General features: G+C 34.9%; 1 protein-coding gene across 13 annotated transcripts in view; it reads right to left on the bottom strand.

Moving 5' to 3' along the window:
• The window catches only part of LOC140765118 (uncharacterized), a 69009-nt gene that overhangs the window by 13923 nt on the left and 28192 nt on the right, over window positions 1–26894 (bottom strand). For 10 of the 13 annotated variants that reach the window (XR_012105138.1, XR_012105135.1, XR_012105137.1 and 7 more), the window contains 6 exons: window positions 26470–26552; window positions 15804–15942; window positions 15576–15659; window positions 13444–13605; window positions 13271–13358; window positions 2618–2704 (listed from right to left, as the gene is read on the bottom strand). Coding sequence is in view for 6 of the 13 variants with exons in the window: in XM_073104042.1 (XP_072960143.1) it covers window positions 2618–2704; window positions 13271–13358; window positions 13444–13605; window positions 15576–15659; window positions 15804–15942; window positions 26470–26552 (643 nt within the window). In the remaining 7 variants the exon portion in view is untranslated. Of the gene's footprint in view, window positions 1–1944; window positions 2122–2551; window positions 2705–13270; window positions 13359–13443; window positions 13606–15575; window positions 15660–15803; window positions 15943–26469; window positions 26553–26894 lie in introns of all 13 variants that reach the window. The other 3 variants (XR_012105141.1, XR_012105140.1, XR_012105142.1) reach the window with 3 other exon arrangements.

Genomic DNA, 26894 nt, shown 5'->3' with positions numbered 1-26894 from the left:
AAATAGTTGGGTGGGCTGCGTGCCAACTGCAGCCCAGCCCAATTGATTTGGGCTTATTTTAGTCCAAATTAATTATTCTTGGGTTAAATTGTAGAAAGATTTTAAATAACTGTTTAATTAAAAATGTTGTTATTTATTATTTAAGGTAGTGATTTTTAGTACGTGAACTAGAGATTTGAGATTTCGATTGTCTTGCCTAGACTCAGGTGAGTGGGTTCACTCACATATTTATTTTATTGTATTTCGTATTTTTGTCAGACCATGTAAATTTTCTGTGTGCAAATTATTTATTTCACCCTTATGTGTAAAAATTAAATTGTTGCAAATTCTGTGTACAAATCTATTTATTTCATCCGTATGTGCGAAAATTTAATTGTTTTATTTTCTGTGTGCATTTAATTATTATATTCAGTGCATCACCATACTTCGTGCAAATATTGAAATTTGTGAAAAGAAAAATGAGATTAATATTGATACGACTTAGAGAACAGTCCCGGTATAAATCGTTTGCGATTTTCCGTGGTGACTCAAGTCTATCTGAAAGTCTAGGGGAAAGTCCTAAATTAGATCACTGCGGTGACTTTCTTAGGTGACTCTGGCGGGGTTAGGGAACAGTCCTAGGATAAATGAGAAAAATTCCTAGGTGACTCTAATTTCTCTCGACAGTTAGAGGAAAAGACAGATTGTTTTAATCACAGGGTGATACCCTCTGATGACCCTAACTGGATCAGCTATGAAGAAAAGTCCCGAGCGTCATCTCGAGGTGACTTCTAGTTGATGTGGATCCACAAGGTTTAGACTCATTGAGACATATGACAGTATAAATATCAAAAGATGTTAATATGTTGAAAATGTGCAAGGTTACAAGTTGTAACATCTCTCTATTGTTATCATTGTTATTATTTAGAGAACATGCATATTGCATATTGTGATGGATATTGTTGCTTTTAGTTTAATTTATTCAGCATTAATATGAATTAAAATTTATTTGATTAGTGAGTGGATTCCACTCACTGAGCTATAGTTGTTGGCTCATGGGTTCTATTGTTTTTTTTGTATTTGTTTATTTATTTCAGATAATAGTCAGCGGGACGACTGAGCAAGATGTACCTGGACTCCACCTCCACTTAGGATTCACCTATTTACTTTTCCGCTCTTTTAGATTTTATGCTTTAGATTAGAAGTTTTATTTTTTTTAGTTTAGAGACTTTTATAAAAACATTAACATTATTTTATTTTTATTGCAATTAGTTATAAAATTTAATAAAGCACATTCTCATTTAATTTATTTATTTTGTCATCGTACACGTAGAGAGTATTAATAAGGCTTCGTGCATCTCAAGCATATTGAGATGCATGGCCAGTCATGATTCCTATTTTGGGTCGTGACAATCGGCCTCAAGAATTAGTCAATATTTCGAGCCCTAATCCTTCATTCCTCTTAATCTTTCACTCTCTATCACTCAGCTTTATAGTAGTGAGCAACACATAGCAAATGGTGGGGTCAAAGTACCCTCTCTCTCACTCTCACTTTCACCACCCCACCGGCAGCCACCACCACCTCCCCACCGTCTCCCACATCGCCTACTCTCCCAACCCACTGATTCCCACACACTCACCTTCCCTCAAAGATATCCCACACACTCACCTTCCCTCACAATCTTTGCATACAAAACTAAACATTTATAGCTGCTCTAGGTAGGTTTCTAGTCATTTTCCTTTTTATATTAAATCAGAATACTTTTCATTTTTTGCATCCATTTATCGTCGGTCAATCCCCCACAAAACTATACATTCATACCAGTTCTAAACAGGTTTCTAGTCATTTTACTTTTTCTATTGAAAAGGACTATTTTTCACTTTTTGCATCCATTTATCACCATAGTCAATCACACAATCTTTGCATACAAAAACTATTCTATTGCCCCTGATTGACCCAGCCACCTGATTTGCCACACAAATGCCTTGAAATTGGGTTAACTGTTGTACTCCACTTCTCAGAGTTGAACTCTTACAAAAATTACATCATGTGTTGATTTCACCCATGGAATGCAATTTCGGTCAATCTCGATCCACCAACAAAATTGATCGGGATCCGCAATAACCGATTCCCATTCAACCCTGAAAAGAATGAAACTTTCACCAATGATTCTTGCACCTAGAATGGATCAATGACTTATTGATAAGCAGCAAGCAATGGAATAGCACAATTGTAAACCCATCTTTGAGAATCAAACTACCAAAAATGCACACCCATTTCTCTGATTATCAGAGTCCAATATTCAATAGATTCTGTTAGAGCTTATACACCCATTTCTCTGATTATCAGAGTCCAATATTCAATAGATTCCCTTAGAGCTTATTTGACCTCTGTTACACAATGTGTACTTGGGGCATGAACATTGATGCTAACACCATGCTAAACTCTGAAAGGGTTTATTCTCTAGTCTAATTCTAGCATGAAACAAAAGATGCATCGGGATTGAGTTAAACCACTTGGCATAAAAGAAAATGATAACAAAAAAAATCAAAAGAGAACTAAAGTGCTCACAATTAGGAAATAAAGATTTATGCTCACGAAGATGATTTTGAAGTCAACAAAAGAAATAAATATTACTTGGCTGACTAGGTATCATAACCAGTAGACTGCAAAGGTTACACACTAGTGATGGAACTTGTTCATAGCCAGTAGAACTTCTTGCACCTGAAAAAACAAAAACCACAATTACATTCCAACTCGGACGGAAGGATTCAAGAAGCACTAAGGAGATCTTTTCTGATACATGTGAAAGGAGATCAATAATTTAAAAACCATTAACAGATGATGAATTTTCAAGCTAATGACATATTTTGTCAATTTCTCCAACCATCAACAAAATTTTGAAAAGTACTAACAAATAATCCATCTTTTCCTTGATTGTACTAGATAATTTTGCATATTATTTATGCTTAATAATCACCTTTCACAATGTGGAATCTTTCTTAGCCTCAAAAGAATAACTGGTTTATAATCACTTAATTTTGAGCATATAAGATAAATAATGGCCATGTCGATTGGCACAACACTTATCTTGCTAGTAGCACCACTATAACGACCCGTGTTGACCGGCATGGGTTGCATGCCAACCCATTTTGCTACATAGAGTAATAAGTCGAACAAATTCTATGAGGCTTTGTTTTAATTATATGGAGCCCTTTTTTTTAATTCTTTTTTCTTATTTTCATTAATTATCATCAATTAATTTGTCATTTTCTTAACAAACATAATATGCCATGTGGACCCCATTTTCTTAACTTTTTTCTATTTTCATCAATCATCTATCAAATTTACGTATTCATTATTATCATTACCATTATATCAATCAGACCTACTAGAGTCACAATACATTTATTACCCATATCTACAATCTGTATATATTTATAGTGTCTATACCAGTGCCTGTTATTTTCATGTATGTTCAATATCCATATCACATCATAAGATAAATGCAAAATTCATATTTATAACTATCCAAGACATTACAGTGAGCAATTCTATTAGTGGATAAATTTTCAAGATTATCAATAGTATGTAACATAACATTCTCATGTTATTCCTATCATCAGCAAATAAAATTTTTGATCATCTCCGTCATTCTACGTTTAACTAGATATTAGTTTTAATTATTGAATTATTATCAATTAATATTATGTGTTAAATGATATTATGTGTTCAATCATATTATGAAATATTCAATTATTAATATTAGCTTTAATGAATGTATTTAATCATATTATATGTTGAATAAAATTTCTATTTATCTTTAATAAAATAAGTGATTTATAAAAATAATCTATAGATAACAAACTCTAATATAGGTATTAATACATATATTCAAACCAAAAATAAAAAATTAGCATGCCGAAGACCCAAAATATCTCTCAATATCCAAATTTTTTATTAAAAATATGTTAACAACATGTTAGTGGCTATCGGCATGCAAGAGCATGCTGAGGGCATGTCGATCGACATGGGGCTGTGCTGATGGTGGCACGGCACGGCACGTGCCTTCGGCACGCCTATCGTTGGATAAGATATTAGTAATATACTTAATATCTAAGGCCTTGTTTGTTTCGAGTTTAGGGACCCCCTTGAATTAGTTCAGGGACCTCTAAACTAGTTTAGTAACCAAACATTTTTTTATCTTTTTCATATCTAATCAAGTTTACTCTCAAAAAAAAATTAAGATTAAGAAATAAGACTAACGGAACAAGTTTGGGGCTTAGCCTCAAACAAAACAAAGCTTAAGCAATTTTCTAGGCATCTACTTTTCCCATCAATGGATCTTTATCGGGAAAAGCCTAATATCATCTATAGATCCTTGTTTACGATTACTACTTGTTGACTAAGGATACTATGTTGAAAGTCTATTTTAAAAATGGAAACATTCAAGGCCTCACTTAGATCAGTGAGACAAATATTTCTGGACCTAGATAGTACATTCTGAGTATTCAAAATACTCCTATATATAGATCTTTATTTAAGATTACTACTTGTTAATTAAAGGTTTGATTGGCATTTGTCTTTCAATTAGTCTAAATGTTAACTTAAAAAGTAAGGACCTTTATAGAAAAAAATGATAAGGTACGGTTAAAATCATAAAAAGTCCTAATGTAGGATTTTTTCTGAAGATTTCCCTAATTTAAATCGTGTGTACTCTTTGGGTTATCGTCTTACCTGCAGTTCTGCAGCTGTAGGATAACCTACAAGATCAGATTTATACCAAAGTTCGTCGGATCTACCGATTTTAATTAAACCGGGTCGGACCAAACTCAGAGACATTAATAATTGATGTCCCCAAGCTAAGCCAGACCACTTTTTCAGTTTTTTCACTTTACCTTTTTATTCTCACTCTTGCTCTCTTTCTCTCTTTCAATCCTTTCTTATTTTTTTCAAATTCTCTCATTCTTTCTAAGTTCTAACGGAGAGATCTAGCTCCGACGAAAATTCCAGCGAACTTCGGCGACACAGATTTAGCTCCGGCGAACTCTGACAAACTCCAATATATAATTTTATAATTTTATTAAATTTTTTTTCTCTCAGTTTTTTAATTTCTTTTACTCTCTCTCTTTTTTCCTCTATCCTTCTTCTCCTTAATTGCATCATAATTTTTCACTTTTTTTTTTGTTCTCTCCCTCTCTCTCATCTCTTCTTTTCGGTGAAAGTCAAGCAAAATATCTTTTTTCTTTTGATATTCTTCTCTCTAATCTCTTCTTCTTTTTCTTCTCTTTACTGGTTTTTTTCCCACATAAGAACTCTCTAAAATCCAAATTGTTCTTTGCTAAATTTACTAAAATTGTAATTAAATATCTGCTGAATTATTTAATTTGCTGAAATTATGATTAAATATTTGATGAATTATTTAATTTCCTGAAATTAAAATTAAATATCTGCTGAATTATTTAATTTGCTGAAATTGAGATTAAATATTTGCTAAATTATTTAATTTGCTGAAATTGAGATTAAATATTTGCTGAAATTGAAATTAAATATCTGCTGAATTATTTAATTTGCTGAAATTGAAATCAAATATTTGCCTAATTATTTAATTTGCTGAAATTGTGATCAAATATTTGCATTTACTGAAATTGAAATTAAATATTAGTTGAATTATTTAATTTGCTGAAATTGAGATTAAATATTTGCTAAATTATATTTTTAGTTTGATCTCTATTTAGATGTTTATATTAAAATTAAAATAGCTCCAAAAGAAAAGTCACATAATACAAACATTAGCTGGCAATATTGCATTACTCTTAGCCAAAGTGTGTCAAATACAACTGGTATGAAAAGGAAATGAGTGGTGGTATCGGCCATCTAGAAGAATATTTGACTGAAAGACAAGGAATTATAGTAGCTTACACTCAAGTTAATTTGAAAGTCAAAAGAGAAATATTAACTCATCTAATAGGCAAAAAGAAGGATAAACAAACTGCACAAAGAAGAGAGTCAATAACTTGTCAAGAATTGATGCATGACCATGAAAATATAGATGATGATAATAGTAAGCAAAGTGGGGAGGATGATGAGGAAAGACAAATTGATGGGATCTGGAACCAAAAGATCGACTACGGAATAATTTCTTAAGATCAGGAACAGTCCACGCAACCGTAGGAAAATATTCGTCAGATATTCTCCGATGGTCAAAAAATTACAAAACCAATTGGGTTAGATCCGTAACTTCCTAATCGACAACTTTCGTATTTATCCCCTTTGCAGATTCCAACTGTAAGAGGAACGAAAATACGAAATAACGTGGGTGATGGTGATGGTGACGGGTGGAGTGGATATTAAAGTTATGGATGGGTATGAAGATAAGGGTGGATTGTGGAAGTGATTAAGAGAAGTAGACGAAGGGAACGAAGTGGTCGAGATCCCAAAGAAGAAGGGTGACTCAATAGTCGAGTGAGATTAGAAGCGAGAAGAAACCTTGCCAACGGTAGATGTGGAAGGATGGTGAAGAGGGAGGAGAAAAGAGTCTAGAGAGAAGATAGGAGGCAAGAAATCAAGAATCCAATAGCATTATGAAATTGGTTGCCATCCACATATCTATAGAGGCTAGCCAACAAGTCCTAAAACAATATGAAATCCTAATTCTAGAGGATTTCCGTCGATCGCGTTCGAACGCGCCCGATCACGTTCGAACGCACTCAAAAAGCCCATTCTCTAGATTTGCGAACAAGACACAGGCATTCACAAGTCGTTCGAACGCAGGCGTTCACAAATGCGTTCACAACACAAGGTGTTCACAAGCGTTCGAACGCGACTCCACCTGCATTCAAACGCGACCTACAGGAATTTTATTTTAATAAAAATAAACACCTAATGCAATAAAAAAAGATCCTAAGTGTATCAGCCCACCACGCTTCCCCCACCTTGCCCTAAAGGTGAAAAGTCAGAGAAACGCTCCAAGATATCAGTCTCCAACTCTCATGTCGCCTCATTAGATGGCTTACCAAGCCACTCAACTAGAATCTCCATCTCCAATCTGGTACCATGTCGTCGTCGGCGTCTAGCAAGTACTCGAACTGACTCTACGATCTCTATCTCCTCCAATAGCTCCGGTAGAACCAATCCAACAATCTCATGATCTCTAATGCGCTCTCTCAACAATGAAACATGAAAGACAGGGTGCACTCTCGAGGTGTGTATGGCATAATGAAGGTCGAAGATAGAGAGAAAGGACGATGGGGGAGAAGGTGGCTCCTAAGAAGAAAGGAGGTCAGTCGAACAGAATGGGCAAGCCCTAGCCATCGACTAGAAGAAAAGGTGATGTTGCTCTAGGAAGATGAGAGAGAAGAGAGAGAAAGAGATAAACCAAATAATCAATAATTCTCCAACTAGATGCACACCACATATTTGGTGGCTACTTGCGGCTAGGATGGCTCAGGTGACCTAAGCCCCATCCTAGTTCTATCCGACCAGTCTGACCCAAAGCAAAATACAAAAGCAAAAAGCAAATACATAAGCAAATGAACCAAGCAACACAGACTCGATCTGACTCAACTTGACCCATAAGTCGGGTCACAACAAATATACATAATACGATTACAACATAGCGATTTTCTCTAGCCATGTGATTCTTTGAGAAAAATTGAATAAAGCCCAATTTTAATATGCAAAAGTACATTTATGTAATAACCCAAAAAAATTAAAAATATAAAATAATATAAGAAAATTTTAACTTTGGGCACGACATGCACCGCCACCCAAGCAGCGCGAAAATTGAATAAAGCGCAATTTTAATATGCAAAAGTACATTTATGTAATAACCCAAAAAAATAAAACTAATCAAATAATATAAAAAAAATTTAACTTTGGGCATGACATGCAGTGCCACCCAAGCAACTTGGTGCTACATGGGGGCGCCATGCATCGCAAGCCCAACCAACTAGACTAGGCCAGCTAGCCGTGGCAGGTCCCACCCCGCCGCCATGACTGGTCTCCCCCTCCCCCCACCGCCTCTGTCTTCCTTTTTATTTTCTCTCTCTCTCTCTAAACACTCTATCATCACTCTCTCCCTCTCTCAGTCTCTCTCTTTTTTCCACCTTACCGACACCTGCCTTCGCCATCCTTAAGACCCCGCCGGCCTGCCACCGCCGCTACCACCTTCACCGAGCGCAGGTGAGCTTTCCTTCTCCTCTTCCTCCTCTCTCTCTCTCTCTCACTCACTCTCTCTCTCTCTCTCGCTTTCTTCCTCTTTCTCTCTCAAGTTTGTCGAAACCGAGCCACCAGCAAGAGGCTGGCCGCTAGTTGACCAGCAGCGGCCAAGCCCCTCTCCGCCGACCCGGCTCTCCTCCCTCCCCTCCTCTCTCTCTCTCTTCTCTTCTTCCTTCTCTTCCTTCTTCTTTCTTTCATCTTCTCCTTCTCAGTTCCTCCTCTTTCTCTTGCTACAACAATGTTGGGCTGACCAGCACTATAGCAGGCAATGCTGGGCCGAGCCCAACACTATAGCGAAGAGGATTATTTTTTCTTTCTTTTTTGTTAATTATATAATTATTTTCTAATGTTAGGTAAATTAGTTTATTTAGATAATTAATTATTTTGATAATTTACACTCACTAATATAATTTTACTATTTTTAGTATAATAATTTATTAATTATAATTATAAATATTGCCTATAAATTATTTATGGTTTAGTTATTATTTATTAGATTAATACATGTAGTCTTATTGCTAATAATCTCATATTTATATTTATATTTCATATAACTATTTTTAGTATCTACTACTTTGTATAAAATGGAATGATAAGCTTGTATATTATTTTCGTATAATAGGATAATGACTATTTTGCATATAATTTATTTTTAATTAAATAAGAGTAGGTATTACAAAATAATTATTAACAATATTATTTTTATAATTATATTTTTATTAAATCATATATATATTATAACACTCGGAAAATAAAAAAATAAAAATAAAAAATAAATAAATAAATAAAAATAAAACAAACCCCACGCAGGCGCCAAGGACGTGCATCACAAACCCCCTACCATCCCCCGTCCGGCCCGTCCTTCTCTTCTCTTTTTCTTCTTCTTCCCCTATCGTGCACACCACCGACGCCCCTCCTCTATTTCTTCCCCTCACCGCAACCATCCTAGCCCCTATTTTCTTCTCTACCCTGCTATCTCTCTCTCCCTCTCCTCTCTCTCGGGTTGCCAACACCGGAGACGAAGCTCCGGAGTCGACGGCCGACAAAGCCAACCGTGCAACCCCTCAGTAAACCTTTTTTTTTTGTTGTCGTTGTTTCTTTTTCTTCCCTGTACTCACCCCTTCGACCGTCGTGCCTTACCCCTCTCAGCCACGTGGCTGCGCCACTGACGTCATTGATTGCAATGGTCACCGCATCTTTCTCTCTCTCTCCTCGAGTTCCTCCCTCTTTTCCTTTCCCTTCCCTCCGGCCAGCCACCCGCCCCGGGTGAGGGTCGCGGGCCGCCGACGTCAAGGGTAAGCCTGTATAGCATTCAGGTAAATATACTGCAAAGTCAGAACTAGATTATGATGATATAAGAGCATGATTGTGAGGTGGGGATATATCTCTAGCAGTACCCGACGACGCAGAGTTATGGCGTCCGTTGATGAGCCGATGGCTCCCGATTCTCCTACTGAGGGCGGTGATAGATTTAAAGAGAGTGAGATATGGGTTCACGACCGGGGACGCAGAGTTAGGGCGTCCGTTGATGAGCCGATGGCTCCCAATTCTCCTGCTGAGGGCGGTGATAGATTTAGAGAGAGTGAGATATGGGTTTACGACCGGGGTCCTTCGTCTGATGGCCACAGACAACCGGTCACATGTAGTGTCGCCATGCATATGTGGGTGGCATTACCGCTAAATGTGTATATATCCCTCCTCGGTGTATGAGATGATGGATGGTTATGTGATGGGTGATTTTCTTGAAAATATCTACATGGTGTGGTGAATGGCTCAGTGATATGGTAAAACATGATTAATGCCTTGGTGAGCATGAAATGACTAAACTACTCTTTTATTGCTATGCATAACATTTAAACACTATGATTGAGATTTATATAAATAAAAGATTATATCAAGCTTTATATTTGTGTGGACTTATCCTGATATGATTAGGAATTGGAATGTTCCAGGATAGTGACATGTAGTCTTTATTGATTGTATTGATTTAATAACTTATGGTAAGTTATTTAAACAAGCGTATTGTTATTGCTAGCAACTATAGGCATGCATTGGATATGCACCTATGATTTCATTGTTATAGATTGTATAGATTCTACTCGTTGGGCTATGTGCTCACCACCTCTTGGTGGCATCATTTCAGAGCTAGGAGAAGCAGATGCGGGTAGCGAAGAGTAGCTGTCTTTTTATTTCAGTTATGTCTATGTCTATTAGTTATATTGAGCCCCTGCGAGGGCGTTATGATTGGCGTTGTATTTTGGAATTTAGAGTTGTATTTTAGATGTGTATCTTGAAGGCTTGTTGTGGCCTATGAAACTTGTATCTAAACTCATATTGTTGAGATTATTTATGATATGAACATGTATTGTTATGTGCCTTGTGAAAACCTATTACTGACAAGTCATATAATGCACCACGTGGGGGGATTTACCTACGCAGTTTACATGTGTATTTGAAAGTTTTGGTGTTTCATATATAGTAGTTGTTGGCTATTTACATTATTATGTACTTATTATTTTTTTTATAATTAGCAAACTAAGATTTTTAGTAAATAAATATAAATTATGGTAATAGAATATTAATATTATCACAATTAAATTTATCCTATGAATCTAATTAATTTTAAACCTAATATAATATCATATTTTACTTGAATGAATAAACGACTAACTTTCTGTTACCTAAATATTTTCAAATCCTAAACCCCTTATGTGAGATCCCGTGAACCCTATTAGCGATGGGTTGACCCTCAGTTGGCGAATATAAGAGATACGTGTTTTGTATCTTCTGATCAGATGATGAGTAATCTTATCCCCTAAACGTCTTTCTCAAATTAGGTTATATTATATATTATGTAAATGGATGTTTTAGCCTCCAGCATAATTATATGCATTTCATTTTTATACATAAATGAAATGTAGATTACAGTCATATAATACATAAATAAAATGTAGATTACAGTCGAACATATTTTTATCATGCATGTAATTAGGCTGATCTTGGATATGAGTATGATGATAATAAATAGAGATGATTAGAGATGACTATACTGTTATAATTTTATATCCAGTTGATCTGTAAGATGAGTATGCATGTGATAGATTAGCATGGGTATGCATGTGTTGACTATATGGTTGAAGACTACATTGCATCATTTTTCGCTTGATTCCTATTCCACTTAAATTCTTATTACGCATTGACTTATTATCGTATTGGATATATGCATATTATCTGTCATTTAAAAAAACAGCATGAAATGTGATTAATAAGATAATTAATAGAAAGCGTGAGGATACCTGAGTGGGCACGAGGGTTAGGATGCGCTTGGTGGATAATTGATCCCTCGACATAGTCGTAATCCTATGGCCTTATGTCCGAGATCGTTAGTCTATGTGCGCAGCAGCTTTGGACACATGCCGATCGCTAGGGCATATATGGCGAATTATCCTCACATGTTTTTATCAGCTAGAAAGGTGCCCGGTCTGGATGGATGTGATACCCTTAGTGGATGGCAGGGTATAGTTATGATTGAGATACTCCTTGCGGATAGAAGAGTATGCTCTGAGCCTTTGGGCATTATGCTGAGACCGAGTACCGAGTGTTGACTGTGCACAGTGGTCTAATATGATAATAACATTCAGATATAATATTGATGATTGAGATGTTGAGAAATATATATAATTTAATTATCATCTAATATACCTGATTATCGAGTGGTCATTATATATCATATGTGGTTGCATTTGATATCCTAGCATAGTCATAGTCAGCATGCATCATATGTGTCATATTTGAAAAAGAGTTATAATGATGGTATGATATGAAGATTTATTTATACATTGTCGAGAATTATATATGTGATCGGTTATGACATGAAATCTACATTTCATTTATGTATTATTGAGGATACATTCATATACTCATTCATGATATAATACTCCTATGTGATTTATATTATCCAGTACATGATATATTCTTTGTTTGGTATCACTGATTCAGGGTAAAGTCTATTCACTAAGTCTTTTGCTCATGACTCTCTTTATTTCTTTTCTAACCCCTTCAGATATGTGGTGCGTAATAGCGACTTGAGGTATCTTAAGAAAATATTTCTAGAATAATAAGGTAAGTTATAGGTTCAAGACGGTATAGATAATAATTTGTATAGAAATTGAGGTATATCGTTGTTTGTTATATTTGTACTTTATTGTACCAGATAATAATTTGTATAATACAAGTTGAATTATATTATACTTATGTGTTAGTAGTTATAAGATGTATCTTGATGGTTTGTCGTGGCCTATATAAGCTCTGCTAGATTAAGTAGTGGTCTAGTGTATATTATTGTGGACTTGGATATTCATATATTAACAGATTTATCTAATTAATAATATGATTTATTTGGTGATGGATTATATGAGCATGAATATGTTAGCCGATTTTATTTAATAATATCATAATAATATGAGCACAGAAGTGTATCTGTGCGTGATGGGCCCCGCCCGACCTATCGTGTGCGCCGCGCGTGCCGTGTGGGTACGTGACCGATGTCCTTGCCGGGCAGGGAGCGTTACAATTTAAAAGTGTAATGTTGCTAGGTGAAGGATTTTAAAAGTTCTAAGTCAAGATTTATATATGGAAAATTCACAATAGAAAATAACTATGGTTATCAATTATCACAAATTAAGCACCAAGTATTCTCCTACAACACTACTTTAAACTCTGGCGTGCTGAAACTAATTTAAACCCTCGGAAATTATTGCACCACAAGAAGCACGTCATTGCAATATTACAATGATCATGAAGCAAATCATTGCAATATACAAAATCCTATATAAGAGATCTTAAATATTATGGTTTCATCTTCTAGTATCTAGCAAGTTCATAATATTGGACTTCTAATTTGAGACAGTAGCTGGAGTTTTAGTAGGAGTGAAAGAGTTAGGAAGCAAGAACATTCTTGTAGTTCTCAGTCTTGTACACATACTGGGTGGACCACGTAATATCTACTAATGCAAGACTCTTCTGTATTACAGATTTTGCACTGAACGGTTGTAAAGCAGTAAATCGAACCTGTTGCCATGTCTAAACATTCAAAGCAACTGATAGCATAATTGAGAAGTCCTTCAGCATGAATCACTAAGCCACCATACAAAGCCACCTGCAAACAATGAAGGGAAGTTAAAAGGTAAAAGAAAAGCAACAAAAGAAACATGAAAGTTGATTGGGTAACACAGAAAAAGTACCTCTGCAGTTTCAATATAAAGATTCAAACGCCTTAGGCTGTTCGGAACAGAAGGTATTGTAATCTCATTGAATGCCATGCATGATTTGAGGAAACTTGGAAACTTATTTGTGTCCTTCATTGAACTGACTGCTAGATTATTCACCAAATGAACCAATGTATCCTGCAAAATGAACTTTTATAAGATTAATTTGATACATGAAATAAAAAGGCAGAAGCATCTTCCAAACAATCAATGCTAATCAGAATAATAATGAAGTCCAAACAGGTGCCCTTACTATTAAATGGTTTTTACCGGGAAACACTAGTGCTTATTATTGCAACATATACTATCAAGAATTGAAACATAAGGATCTAAAAGAGATTAACATCGTTGTACATGAAACCACCATCATAGAAGCATTTAATTGTATAAAAGGTTAGCAGAACTGACTCAAGATACATAACTTAGATTCACCTGTTCTGCAAAGAATGACAGTTCAGCTGGAAAGCGCAGACACATCAAAAATAGTCTGTGGCCAACTGGCCACATGTATCGGACACAGACACAAATTAGATACGGCATCAACATGTTGGACATGCTAAAAGTATCCCAACATTTGCAAACCTAATTTATGAGTCAAATTGGTAAGATTGCAAGACCTTAACAAGGAATTAAGGATAATAACAAATTATTAGAGTTGTCATCGCTCAAATGAATAGCTTAAATATTGTTAATTCTTAACTTTTCAAGTTAAGATTTAAAAGGCTCTTCTAAGTAGAATTTCAGTTCTGAACATCTCATCTTTGACCACAATGTGTCTCCGTAAAAAAAATATTTACTGTTCTGGTCCATACACTAAAATTATTCCTAAATAGTATCTATTTTGGCCGGCTCAACTGCCATATCATAAATCTCCCAAAATACTGCCTTACTGTTCAGCAATTTATATAGAAGACAAATGCTGACAGTAATTGAAAGAGATTAAAGCAATCATTGCTGATATTAGTGATTAAAGTAATCAATGATGATATTAGAAAATCACCATATAAATAAAATTCTTCCACAAGACATGATTAGAAAAACAAAATTCTGCATAGAAAATTTTAAGTCTTTAACCTAGCAGACCCTAATTCTTCTTGAAGTATTCTTCTTCTATTCCTTAACTTGGAAGAACCACCATAGAGATTAGAAATAATTACTTACGACAATTCAACCTTTAGCCACCCAATTTGTCAAACATGAGAAGAGGTTGCTCAATAAAATTATGGCTTATTACTAGCATCTGATTCAAAATCTCAAATCAACTGAATTTAGACTCAAACTGAATCCAACCAGAATCAGACATAGAACTGAACTTAAGACATCAGATCTAGAATAAATTTGTGTCAAACTTGACTCAATAGTCATCTCTTGACACCTAATTAATAATCTATAATAAGATTAAGTAATAATTGCCTAATTCCAGCATCATGGTGCCTCCAGCAATAAAATGCCCATCTTGCCACCTATCACAATGAACTACGAGCCTAAACCAAATTTCTGGTGTTCCTGAATGAATGATTAAGGTTCAGGGAGAGTTGCAACTGATATATACCAATCTGTGTTCACAAATTTGAAGGTAGTCAAAAAGAGCATTTCTTTAGAGTAGCTCTGAAAAAGGATTTTTTCCAGTAAGGTCATAGTGCCATGAAAGGTTGTCAGAGGTGGTGGGGTGGATGCAGAAGCACTATACATATGAAAGGCAGGTGAAGTGCTGTGGAGGTTAGGGAGGATTATAATCTTTCATTTAAAGAAGTCAGAACTATCTTCTTGTACAGTATAATTAATCAGAGTGATCAGAACTAACAAAAGTTAACCATTTTGTAAATTATTGAACCAGAATAAATTTACTAGATAATGAATCCATAAAGAAGAGTTGTCAAGAAAATGGTCCAGATAAATAAACCTCTGATTAGATATATGTGGATGAGTCACTCTTGGTTCTGGCAAAGAATAGCAATGTTCCTACTGAGTAATAGGTGTTTATAGACTAATAATTCAAGACTTACATGCAATTCCTTAGTGATACTGAAGTAAAAGTAGCAACTACGAGAATAATCTAAGAATTGCAAAATTGAAATGAGTTATAAGTGATTCTTTGGGTATCTGACCTTAAGTTCATCTATACGACCAAAAGCTGCACGGCATTCTGCTAGGAATGTTAAACAGCGTTCTCTTTCAGATCCAAAATCAACCTAAAAATTCAACATCTTCTCAATCAGTCATCAAAAATTAGAGGCACATTGACTCGACTCTCACAGTAAAATGATCGAGGAAACTAGATAGAGAACAAGTGTTGCTTCATTCTGGATGATCATCAAACCGAGCAGCTTACTTACCTTGAATAGTAAACCAGATATTATATCTGCCTTCTCTTTATAGTCATGCTTCATGCTTGAAGAATCAATGCTATCGTGGAGGATTTGACATCTTTCAAAAAGAAAACGTATAGTTGTGGGATCACATATGCGATCATTCCTACAAAATATTAAAAGGCAATAAATAGTCAAGTCATATGCAGTGAAATATAGGATATATCATGAATCTCAGATAAACCATTTTCATTTTTGGTTCCAGAATATTAGATAGGTTTTCTTCACACTTTTATCTAATGATTTCTTGAATTTTGTTTCCAGAAGAAAAGGATGAACTTAACATAACATACATAATTGGCAACATGATTACATGGCAAAACTGGGTCAAATGCACCTCGTGTGGGATAAAAATAACAGCAAATATCATGTGAGATAAGACAAAGAAGACTGTCTATAGCAAATCATAATGTCACTGCTTCCAAGTCGGATGTGTGTCACCAGGCATATCTCACTTGACAAGTTGGCAGAACAAGATAGGATGAGTACAATAGGGACTCTCCTTGTTATTCCCATATCAAGTGTTTATAAGCTAGCTGTCGGTGATACGCATGGTGTATACTGTAGGTTCCACCTGGCACCATTAACTAAGTCTTGAATTTCACAAGATGTAATTTAAATAATGCACAGACGACACTGCTCGTATGGCCTTCCTCAACCGGCCACTCACCCTAGTCCCTTAGGAGCGGCCCACTCTTCCCCCTTCTTCAAATCTCTCTACCTCGCCCTAATCCTTTCCATCATCCATAATCCTTCCATCACCACCTTATTCACCAGTGCCACCTTATTACTGTCGGCCTACCACCTCCATAATCCACCTAGGAACCCGTGCCTCCATCCACAAATCCAAAGAACGGACTCCCTAACGTTCGCCCACTTATGTAAAGATATCTCCGGATCCCGTCGTCTGATTCTCCTGAAATTAGATTCGTTGGAAAGCTCCTTTCCAAGGCTACAACCTATCAAAATTTCACATTGATCTGACGGCTATATCTTCAGGAATCATCTTCTAAAGTTCCTTACAAGATCATATCCAGATCTGAAAACGAAATAGATCAAACCTTAATCCAAGAGAAGATTGTATCAGCTGAGAGACCTATGCTAAGCCTTACAGAATTTTGGAAATTAAATCGATCTGCTCACAATTAGATGCAGGATTTCCTTTAGCATGTCACTTTTATGCAAATACTCTCCTATAAGATTTGATGCTTTAATATACCTTGACTGTTAAGACTTAAAGAGGTCATGTTTACCTTGTCAACCCTCTTGGAAGAGTTAAGAGGATGATACTCAAGTAACATGTCATCTTTCTCTTGAACCTTGTTATGTTAGTAGTCCTATAATACCTTAGAAGCAATGAGTATATCAACTAATGAATTTACAACCAAATTTGGTTTGGTTTTGGGCCTTAGGCCCAACCCATTTATTATGTGTTGTGGGCTGTGATTTAACTTATAGGCTAATTTGGGCTTCAATTGTGCCCAAATTAAATTAGTTCAAACCTTAGAAGTTTCATTTACTGTGAATTTAAAATATAATAAAGGGGTAGTTTTTCCTCGCACCTGGATTAGTGATTCCAACTCACAGGTCAGTGAATTTACTTAGTTTTACAAAAATATGTAATGAGTACCTAGCAGAACCTAGATTATGAATAGGTATGACTTTGATAACGATCTCAAGGTAGATTGAAAATCTCTCTATAGTGCCTCAAATATACCTCAAAGTCCAGGAAACAAAATATTCAGGATCATTATGGTGATTCATTTGGGTAATTCTGGTAGAGTTAGGAAACAATCCCAAACTAGATCACTCTTCCTCTCCCCTCCACCCCATCAAAACCTTTACTCCCCACCTTCTCATCTATCTCTACCGGTGCCAAAAAAGCCCCTGCCTGGAGCAACGCCGGATTAATCCAAGCCGTCGAAACCACCCTTAGGTTGGCCCCTAATCCCCCTATCCCCCAACCCTTGTGTTAATAAATTTGTTTTTAATTAGGAAATGATAGTAGGAATCCTAGACTTTCTAGTGCACCTCACCGAAGGAATCCATTGGCCGATGACTTCAAGTCTACCTCCAACCGGTCCGAAAAGCTCTGCCTTCTTGTCATCTTGTTCTCTTGTCATGGGTACCGAATTTGAGTGCCCATAGGGTGCATCGGAGGCTACGCCATGTTGCCTCCCACGGCCGATTGCTTGGCCTGCGCCAAATCATCGTCGGCAATGGTGGACTTACTCCCTTGCCTTGATCGATTCCCCTTTTCGAGTAGAAGAGGTCCATGCTTGGCTTGGTGGGCTTCATGCTCTTTTAAACAAAATGAGAATCTCCATGGCCGTCAGCCAAGGAGTACTCCCCTCTCACCATCAGCCACCCTAATTGATGGGTAGTTGCACTTGTGAATGCCTACTTCATTGAAAGTGTCGTTATAGCCTTCTAATCTTCTTCATCTTGGATTGTTGTGAATTATTTCTCTCTAGCCCCCCACCCGTCGACAAGCTCAAACCATCCTTTTTCCCATTCTCTCTCTTTCTGGCCAACCACCCACTCTCTGGTGATGAATGTCGACTATGAATGTCAGTCGCCATACATCCCCACTCCCCCACCCCCGGCCTTAGGGGCTTAGCAACCCCTCCAATATTCCTTCCTTCAAAGGAAACAACAAGGAAGGGTGGGGATAAGAGCTGTCAAAAGAGCTTGTGGGCTCATGAGGCTCGCGGGCTCGGCTTGTTAAGAGTCCGACTCGAGCTCTAAATGCGCCGAGCTGAGCTAACATATTTGGCTCAAAAGAATTATCGATCCGAGCTGAGCCAGCATTGGCTCGCCCAGGCTTGGCTCAATTAGGCTCATATAATATATATAAAATATTTAGATCCAATTATTATTTGTATAAGTTCAAAAAAAAACCCCAAGCCTTAAGTCCCTAACATTCATCTCCCCAAACTCATCGGCCAGACCATCCCCAAACCCTCTCCACTGAAAACCAAAACCTATCTTCAGTATTCACCAATCACCACTACTCACCACCAAAATCTGAAACCTATCTCCATCTTCACCACCGAAATCCATCTCCACCGCTCAAGCTCGGCTTGTTTACACCATCTCTATCTTCACCACCAAACCCATCTCCACCAGTCAAGCTCGGTCGATTTACACCGAGCGTCCTCAACGGAGATGCACCGAGCATCCTCACTAAGCATCCTCATCAGAGCCGCCCCCGTCCTCACCGAGCCTGGAGCGAAACAGGGGCTAGAGTTACAGTTTCACAGGAGTCTTTGCGGGGCTACGGCAAAAGCGAGCAGGCATGACCTGTGTGGTTGAGGATGGAGACTTACCGTGTTAATGTTGGTGGTATAAGAATTTTGCTCTGGTCGATGATAGAGACCTACGAAGACTCCTCCCGTGCAAGCTCTCTCCACCACTAGCGAGAGCTTCTTTTGACGATGCCGAGGCCCTCTCCCTCCTTCACCATCTTATCAATGGCAAGCCCTAAATCCGCCCTAGTGAGTCAAGCTGTTGAGCCGAACTCGAGCTTTATTAAGCTAGAGATAGTCGAGCCGAGCTTAGCTTTTCTAGCTCGAATCGAGCTCGAGCCAAGCTAAGCTTTTCCACCTCTTGAGCTGAGTTGAGCAAGGCCCAGCTCACTCAAGCTCGGCTTATTTACACCACCAGTGGAGGTTAAGCCAACACCTCCACCTCACTTAACTGCAGTGGACTGGGCCTAAGCCTGGTCCACTTCCTTGGGCAACCAATGATAGATTGGATTGGGCCTAATGCCTTGCCTAGCCCAGGCCCATGGGTTATGACTTGGCCTGATAAGCCTCCTTATTCATTTTTTTTCTTATTAATTATTTCAATCATCCTTCCAAAATTATTTCCTATTATGTAATTAGTGTAAATATAGGACAATAGAACTTAATTTTAAGAAGTTTAAACATGCTAATTTAGAGATGAGTCGAGCCGAGCTCAAACGGCAGCACAATTTTGGCAAGGAGACTGATGAGAAGTATAAGTTAGGTATGAAAACTCAAAATCAATTCAAACCATCAGCTAGAACTGAGAAGGAAAATTCAAAAACACTTTCAGACTTGGGGTTTTCTTTTGTGATTAACCTAGTACAAATAGCAGAGGTTCCTCTATACTTATATAAGGGAATTAGAGATAGAGTAAAGGAATCAAGCCCAACCAAAGATCCATCACCTAAAGAAGCTCCACTATTTATCAATTGTAAGGAATTATTTGAGTTTGAGTGCTAGGCAAAGATTGATTACAACTTGAACTTTATCGACGCAGTTGAATTAGAGGCTAAGAGACTTTTTCCATCCAAAGAGAACTCAAAGAAGACTAAGTTCTAAACTTAGATAGTTTTAGGTTCCCTTACGGAGCATACTTTCTACTTTCGGCCAAAGTATAAGGAGAGCTAATACAATTGCTCAAGCATTTGTCTTCTTCAACATATGTCCTGAAGCACTTCGAGGAGCTGAATCGAGTCTTCATCATCACCTACACCAACATGAAGAGTTTTAAGAGCAATCTATAGCTCGGTTGCGAACCAAACGCAAAGGTAATCTAGTTTCACGTAGTTAATACTTAATAGTGAAGGAGTTCGACCAAGATATGGACTTCAATCAATGGGCAGTTGGTACTTCAACCAATGAAAGTATGAGTTCTAGTACAAATTAGTGTGACGGTAAATGAAAGTGCCCAATTATAGAAATATATAACCAAATTGGAAAAGATGAGGGAAGAACTAGGTTTCAGTGCAATTATTGTTAGCAGATACACAAAAGATCTTATTATGGAGTGAAGGCTCATGAAATGAGAATGTTTTTTATAGTACTTTTTTATTTCGATAATACATGTGATGAGAATTAGTAAATGTAGAACCAAACCATGTCCTAAGCCACCATATCATAGAGATCAAAAGGATTGTAGAGAAAGCCGAGTTAAAAATAAGGAACTCTATGCCTAAGTTAGTACCATTGCCAAGGTCAATAACATTACTAGTACCATTATAGAGTGATGGCTCTTATACATTTGCTGCTAACAATCAAATAGTAGGTTATTTGCCTCCTGGATATAATATACTGAGAAGCACGCTTCTCTAAAAGGAAAAGGCAAACATCGAAAAGTTATTAGAACCCATTAAGGACACATGGAGGAAAAAAGGTATTAGCATTATGTGCAATGGCTGGGCAGATGCACAAAGATCTCTCATAAATTGTTTTGCCAGTAACTAAGAGTGGCCCCATATTTTTGGAGCCTATAAACTGCAAAGGGGAGTATATAGATAGATTTTTTATATTTAGTTTAATCAGCAAAGTAATTAAAGAGATTGGGAGACAAAATGTGGTACAAATTATTATTAATAATACCCTTATTTGTAAGTCAGCTGGGATGCTTATAGAGGCTCAGTATTCTCATATTTTTTAGACACCATGTGTTGTCCATACACTCAATTTTGTACTAAAGAACATGTGTCTCAAAAAATATTGAGAATTGATACAAACCAGCTTGATCCAATTCTTAACAGTTCTGCACAAATCTAGACAAGGAAATTTAGAAGGCAATTTAGATTGATTTAACTGTTGGAACAAGCTGAGATTCAAATATGCTATTCCTTGGGAAGTAAGGAATCCAACACAACTAGAATATCGTCAATCGGATGGGTAGATCGGAAGTTATGAAAGATAAAATGACCAAATATCAATGGTGATAGGATAGACGTGGATGGTGGAATTTGAAGTGCTCTTGTTGTAGATTAGAGAGTAGAGATTGAAGAGGAGAATAAGGAGAAAAGAAGGTTAGAAACTAGTCAAGACCTTGCCAACGGAAGAGGTGGCGTCGATTGGTGAAGGAGGAAGGAAGTGTAGCCTTCGGCTAAGATAAGAGGAAAGAGATAGGGACGACAAGGGCTTCAGCCAATAATTCTTTGTTAGTTTATTGATTCTTTCATTGATTTAATTAGAGTTACACTCCACATATATATAAAGACTAGTCCTAAATTGACTTATACTAGGATTTACCTTAAAGGTTTACATTAGAGATAAACATGACTTAGCTAATCGGTTTTCTTATCTAGCTTAGATTAGTGCTTCGCCACAGATAGAGTCTAAATCTGAGAGAGCTCCAAATATGAAAATTCTAGATCAGGAGATCACCGATCTTCTCCAATTGATTTCATAATATTCGAATATCTGACGACTATCTTCTTACTATTTTCCCAAAACTATGCAGAAGTTAACTAAACTGAACTTAATTAATTAAATAAACTCTAACCTACTTAGACTCTAACTAAATCATATAAGAAGGTAAGATAACAAGCTTCGATTTATAGAGCCTAATGTCTCTATGATATGATTCGATGTGGCTCGAATCACATCAAAAATGAGATAGTTTTTTATGAGTATAGTTGGATATCTATTATGGCAAGGGATGTGATGTACATCAAAAAAAACTTTATCATGTAATACTACTCTATACGATTGTCATTTTTAATGAATTTATAAATTTGAAGTTACTTGTACTGTAGATACTCATTTTGCCTCAGTTATTATGATACTGAGGAGATTCAAAATTATCAAATGTGAGCTACAAACGATAGTTATTAACGATAAATAAAATTCTTATACAGAGGACGATGTAAGAAAGGTACAATTTGCGAAAGAGAAGATCTTGATGATATATGCTCGGACAAAATTGAATATATATTATCTTTTATTAAGCATATTTATTCGATGTTGAGATTCAATGACACTAGCAAACCTTAACTCCATTTGATTTATGAGATGTGGGATGATATGACTAAAAGAGTGAAAATATTCATATATAGACACGAGGTGAAAAAGGAAAATAAAGAGTAATCTTTCTACTCAATTGTGCATGAAGTTCCAGTTGATGGATGGGATAGAAGCATAATTCCTCTTCATTGAATAGCACACTCGTTGAATCCAAGGTAAATTTTTTATACTTAAAAATTGATTACATGGTTATATCTTTTGGTTTATAGTTTTATTAACTTAATTTTCATGCTCTTCTTACTAGGTATTATAGCACAACTCGAATTAGTGAGAATTCAAACAGTACTCCCCCTTGTAAAGAACTACAAAGCTCTCATAAGAGAAACAAATGTTTGAAAAAATTCCTTCCATACGGGGAAGAGAGAAGAATTATAAATGATAAGTATAACAATTCCTCAACTGCTGTAGAGGATTTTGATAACCATGACTGTAACAACCCAAAATTTTAAAACATAAATAAATAAAATAGAAATATATATTTAGATAATGATGAATTTTATTTTATCTTTTATCTTTTATATTTTAGAATTTTTATTCTAATAGGACTCTTATTATATTTTTTTTAATTATAAAAAGGGGCCTAGAAGAAAACCCTAGAGGAGATTTTAAGGGAGTAGTTAGGGCGGCTATAGTACCGAAAAAAAGAAAAAAAAAGGAGAAAAAGAGATTAGTCATGAGAGAGATTAGAGAGAAAAAAAAATAAAAAATAGATAGAAAAAAGATCTTATCATACTAACGAGAAGACAATCATGGAGCGCTTTAGAATCCGTGTAGATTATGATTAGGATACGAAAATCAAATTATTTTGGATTGAGCAATTAAGAAAGTTCCCACTCATATTTTCTTAAATTTTTATTATATAAAAATAGAATTTATGAATTAGAAATATCTCTTTATATTTATTCTTATCCTATTTAATTTTATGAGATAATAAATTTTATAATATAATGATCTCAATTATGTGAAAAATTAAGAAATTCGTTGTTTCAAAGATTTTCAATAAAGAATTAGAGATGTTAAGATTTTGTATTTTATAGAAAATTCACATTTATTATTCTTGGAAAAAAAAGGTTTTTATTGTTTACATTTTCAAATTTCTTAAAAATATTTAATACTTATTTCTATTGCAGAAAATAAGATATAAATTCGAAGTATTTCAATTTAAATAAATTTCGGATTTCTGAAAATAATTAATATCTATTTTTACTGTAGAATATTAGATATAAATTGGAAATTTTCAACTTAAATGAATTTTTAGATTTCTGAAAATAATTAATATTTATTTTTATTTCTAAAAAATAAGATATAAATTGGAATTACTTCAATTTAAATGAATTTCGAATTTGTAAAATTATTTCTTATTATATTTTATTTTCAGAAAATAACAGGGGAAATCTTTATGCTAATATATTTTATTTTCTGTAAATAAAATATAAAAGATTTTTTTATTAAAAGGAAAGAATTTTTGAGAATATGATCACAAATAAAATATTATTTTTGAGATGTGAAATTTTGCAAGATCAATTTTAGATTATTATTTATTTGTGTTTTATATATATATATATATATATATATATATACACATGTATATATATATATACATGTATGTATATATGTATATATGTATATATGTATACATATGTATATGTATATATGTATATATACTATATATATGTATATATGTATATATATTTGGATTTATGGATTTTTCGCACATATATGGTATTTAGAAGAATTGAGAATTTTGATGATCAAAGAATTTGATACTTGAGATTCAAAATGAATCAATATAATTGAATACTGATAAAAATAAGATCTGGAACCCAATTTGTTTTCAAAAAGATAAGACCAGGGAAAATATTCTTAGAATGTAACGTTGCAACATAGTATCAAGTGACTCGCAAGATTAGAGAAAAGATTCCTGAATTATTGTCGTAGTGACTCTAATCTTACTCAACGGTTAGTGGAAAAGTCGATAGGACATTGCAGAGTATCTACTGTGACCCTAAACGGATCGACTATCTATAAAAATCCCGAGCACCATCTCGATGGTGACTAGATAATGCAATGTGATCACGGTTCAGAGTACCCATTAATGAGAATATGATATTTTATCAGTTTTGATGAGTTTCCATGATAGTACACTTTTGGCAGAGATCAACTCATTTTATATTGAATTATTTAAATTGAGATATTATGAATTTTTTATGATTCAATTTTCACTATAGTACATTTTCAACACAGATTGATTTGTTTTATATTAATTTATTTAAATTGAGATATTATGAATTATTTATGATTCGATTTTCATGATAGTACATTTTTAGCACAGATTGATTTGTTTTATATCGATTTATTTAAATTGAGATATTATGAATGGTTTATAATTCGATTTTCATGATAATACACTTTAGTGGAGATTCATTTTATGTTGATTTATTCAGTATGAGATAATATGAATGATTTATAATTTTAATTTAACATATATGGATTTTAAAATTTAGTATAAGAGACAAGAAAACTATTTATTTTTTAAGACAGATTATATTATTATTATGATTCTTTTTCTACTACTATATGTATCACATGTTGATATTTGTCATCAAACATATTATTAGTAGAGTAAGTTACTTGCTAGGCTTCTAGCTCATGAGGACTAATTATTTTACAGGAATTTAAAAAGCTGCTTAGTAAGGACTCTAAAGACTGAGTACTATTTTCGTTGTGTTAATCTATTTAAGATTTGATTACTATTTTGGCTTTCGTGTTTTCTCCGAGTTTTATCCTAGAGATTCGCGGCCATCATGTTTCCGGACCGAGGCGTGCCAATAACTCCATTGAAGATATACTCATTCAAAGTAGTGGATCATTTATGGTGCTTTTGCACCTAACCTTCAAAAATTAGCACTTAACTTACTCGAATAACTGTGTTCATCATGTTGTAAGGGGAATTGGATCAAATATTCATTTATTTACTCAATGAGGACAAACAAAATCACTCCATAACAAGCAAAAAATCTAATTTTTGTCCATAATAATCTTAATCTTAATCTTTTTCTCTAGAAAATCAAACAAGTTTTTAGAATGGGAGACCAAAATGTGGAATGTTGAAGGAGATTCATTTGATTTATTCAATACAGAAGGCATTCTAGAAACTATTGATCTCTCTCGTTTGATGAACTAAATTTGGAGCCCATCACATTCATTAATGAACGCAATAAGAAGAATGACTTAGATGGAAATGAATGATTAATGTCATTGCCAATTACACTATTGACTAGTAACCACTCTCATTTTGGTGTTTGGAAATTGTGAAATATTAATATAAAGTTTAATATTTGGTGGATGTGCTTTATAGACTTTCATGCTATGAGCCTATGAGTTGCTCATGTTCAATGCAATGATATCTCATTAATTGTTGAATGTTGATGTATTCTTTATCCAATTGTTTTTGATACTCAATTATGAAATTTTTATGCTAAAATGCTTATGTAGATAATAGATATATTGTAAGCAGTGTTATGTGTTATTTTATCCTACATATCTATGTTATCTTCTACTTTTTGCACATATACATAAAATATAGGTTGCCTGTTGCCATTAGAATACAAAATTTCTTTGTATTTAATTTATTTAAGTATCCTATCTTTTGAGGATTTATCATATCCCCGTATCTATATCGTGTCATTTCAGTATCTCATATCCAAATCCGTGCTTCATATGTATAATACATAATTACATATATAACTAGTCAATAGTGAGTAGTAACAATAATACAGTATCTTTAGAAGTTAGAATAAAAATTTCTGAAACTAAAATAAGCACATTGCAGTAGGTACCTTGTCGCCTTAATAAGTATGTGCGCACTAATTACAATGCGTGAAGTTCCATACAAAAGATCAAGGATCTCTACAAAATGACCCTACAAAAGAAGGAAAGTTCAAGTTTAAGCCTCCAAGTCCTTATTTTACTTGTCATATGTCATGTACAAATCAGCAAAATACAAGATTTTTAGAGAGAGTCTCAAGCTTGAGCAGAGCAATACCTAAATACTATTTGTGTATTGGTAACTTACTACTTCACATTTTTTACTTTTTTCCTCGAGAGGATGTGTAAAAGTACAATAGGAAATTATTGATATCCATTGACTTTCTTCAAATATATGGAACTGATGTTTTCAGATTATAAAGCATGACGAAAGTATATAGTTTATAGTCATAAACCAAGAATATATGGTTTCATTAATGCAATTCTTTGTTAAAAG

The sequence above is a fragment of the Typha angustifolia genome, chromosome 8, assembly GCF_048772165.1.
Source record: "Typha angustifolia cultivar Huaian chromosome 8, ASM4877216v1, whole genome shotgun sequence".
Classification (NCBI taxonomy): Eukaryota; Viridiplantae; Streptophyta; class Magnoliopsida; order Poales; family Typhaceae; genus Typha; species Typha angustifolia.
Note: the sequence above shows the minus strand (reverse complement) of the source record. Positions and strands in the feature narration are given on the sequence as shown.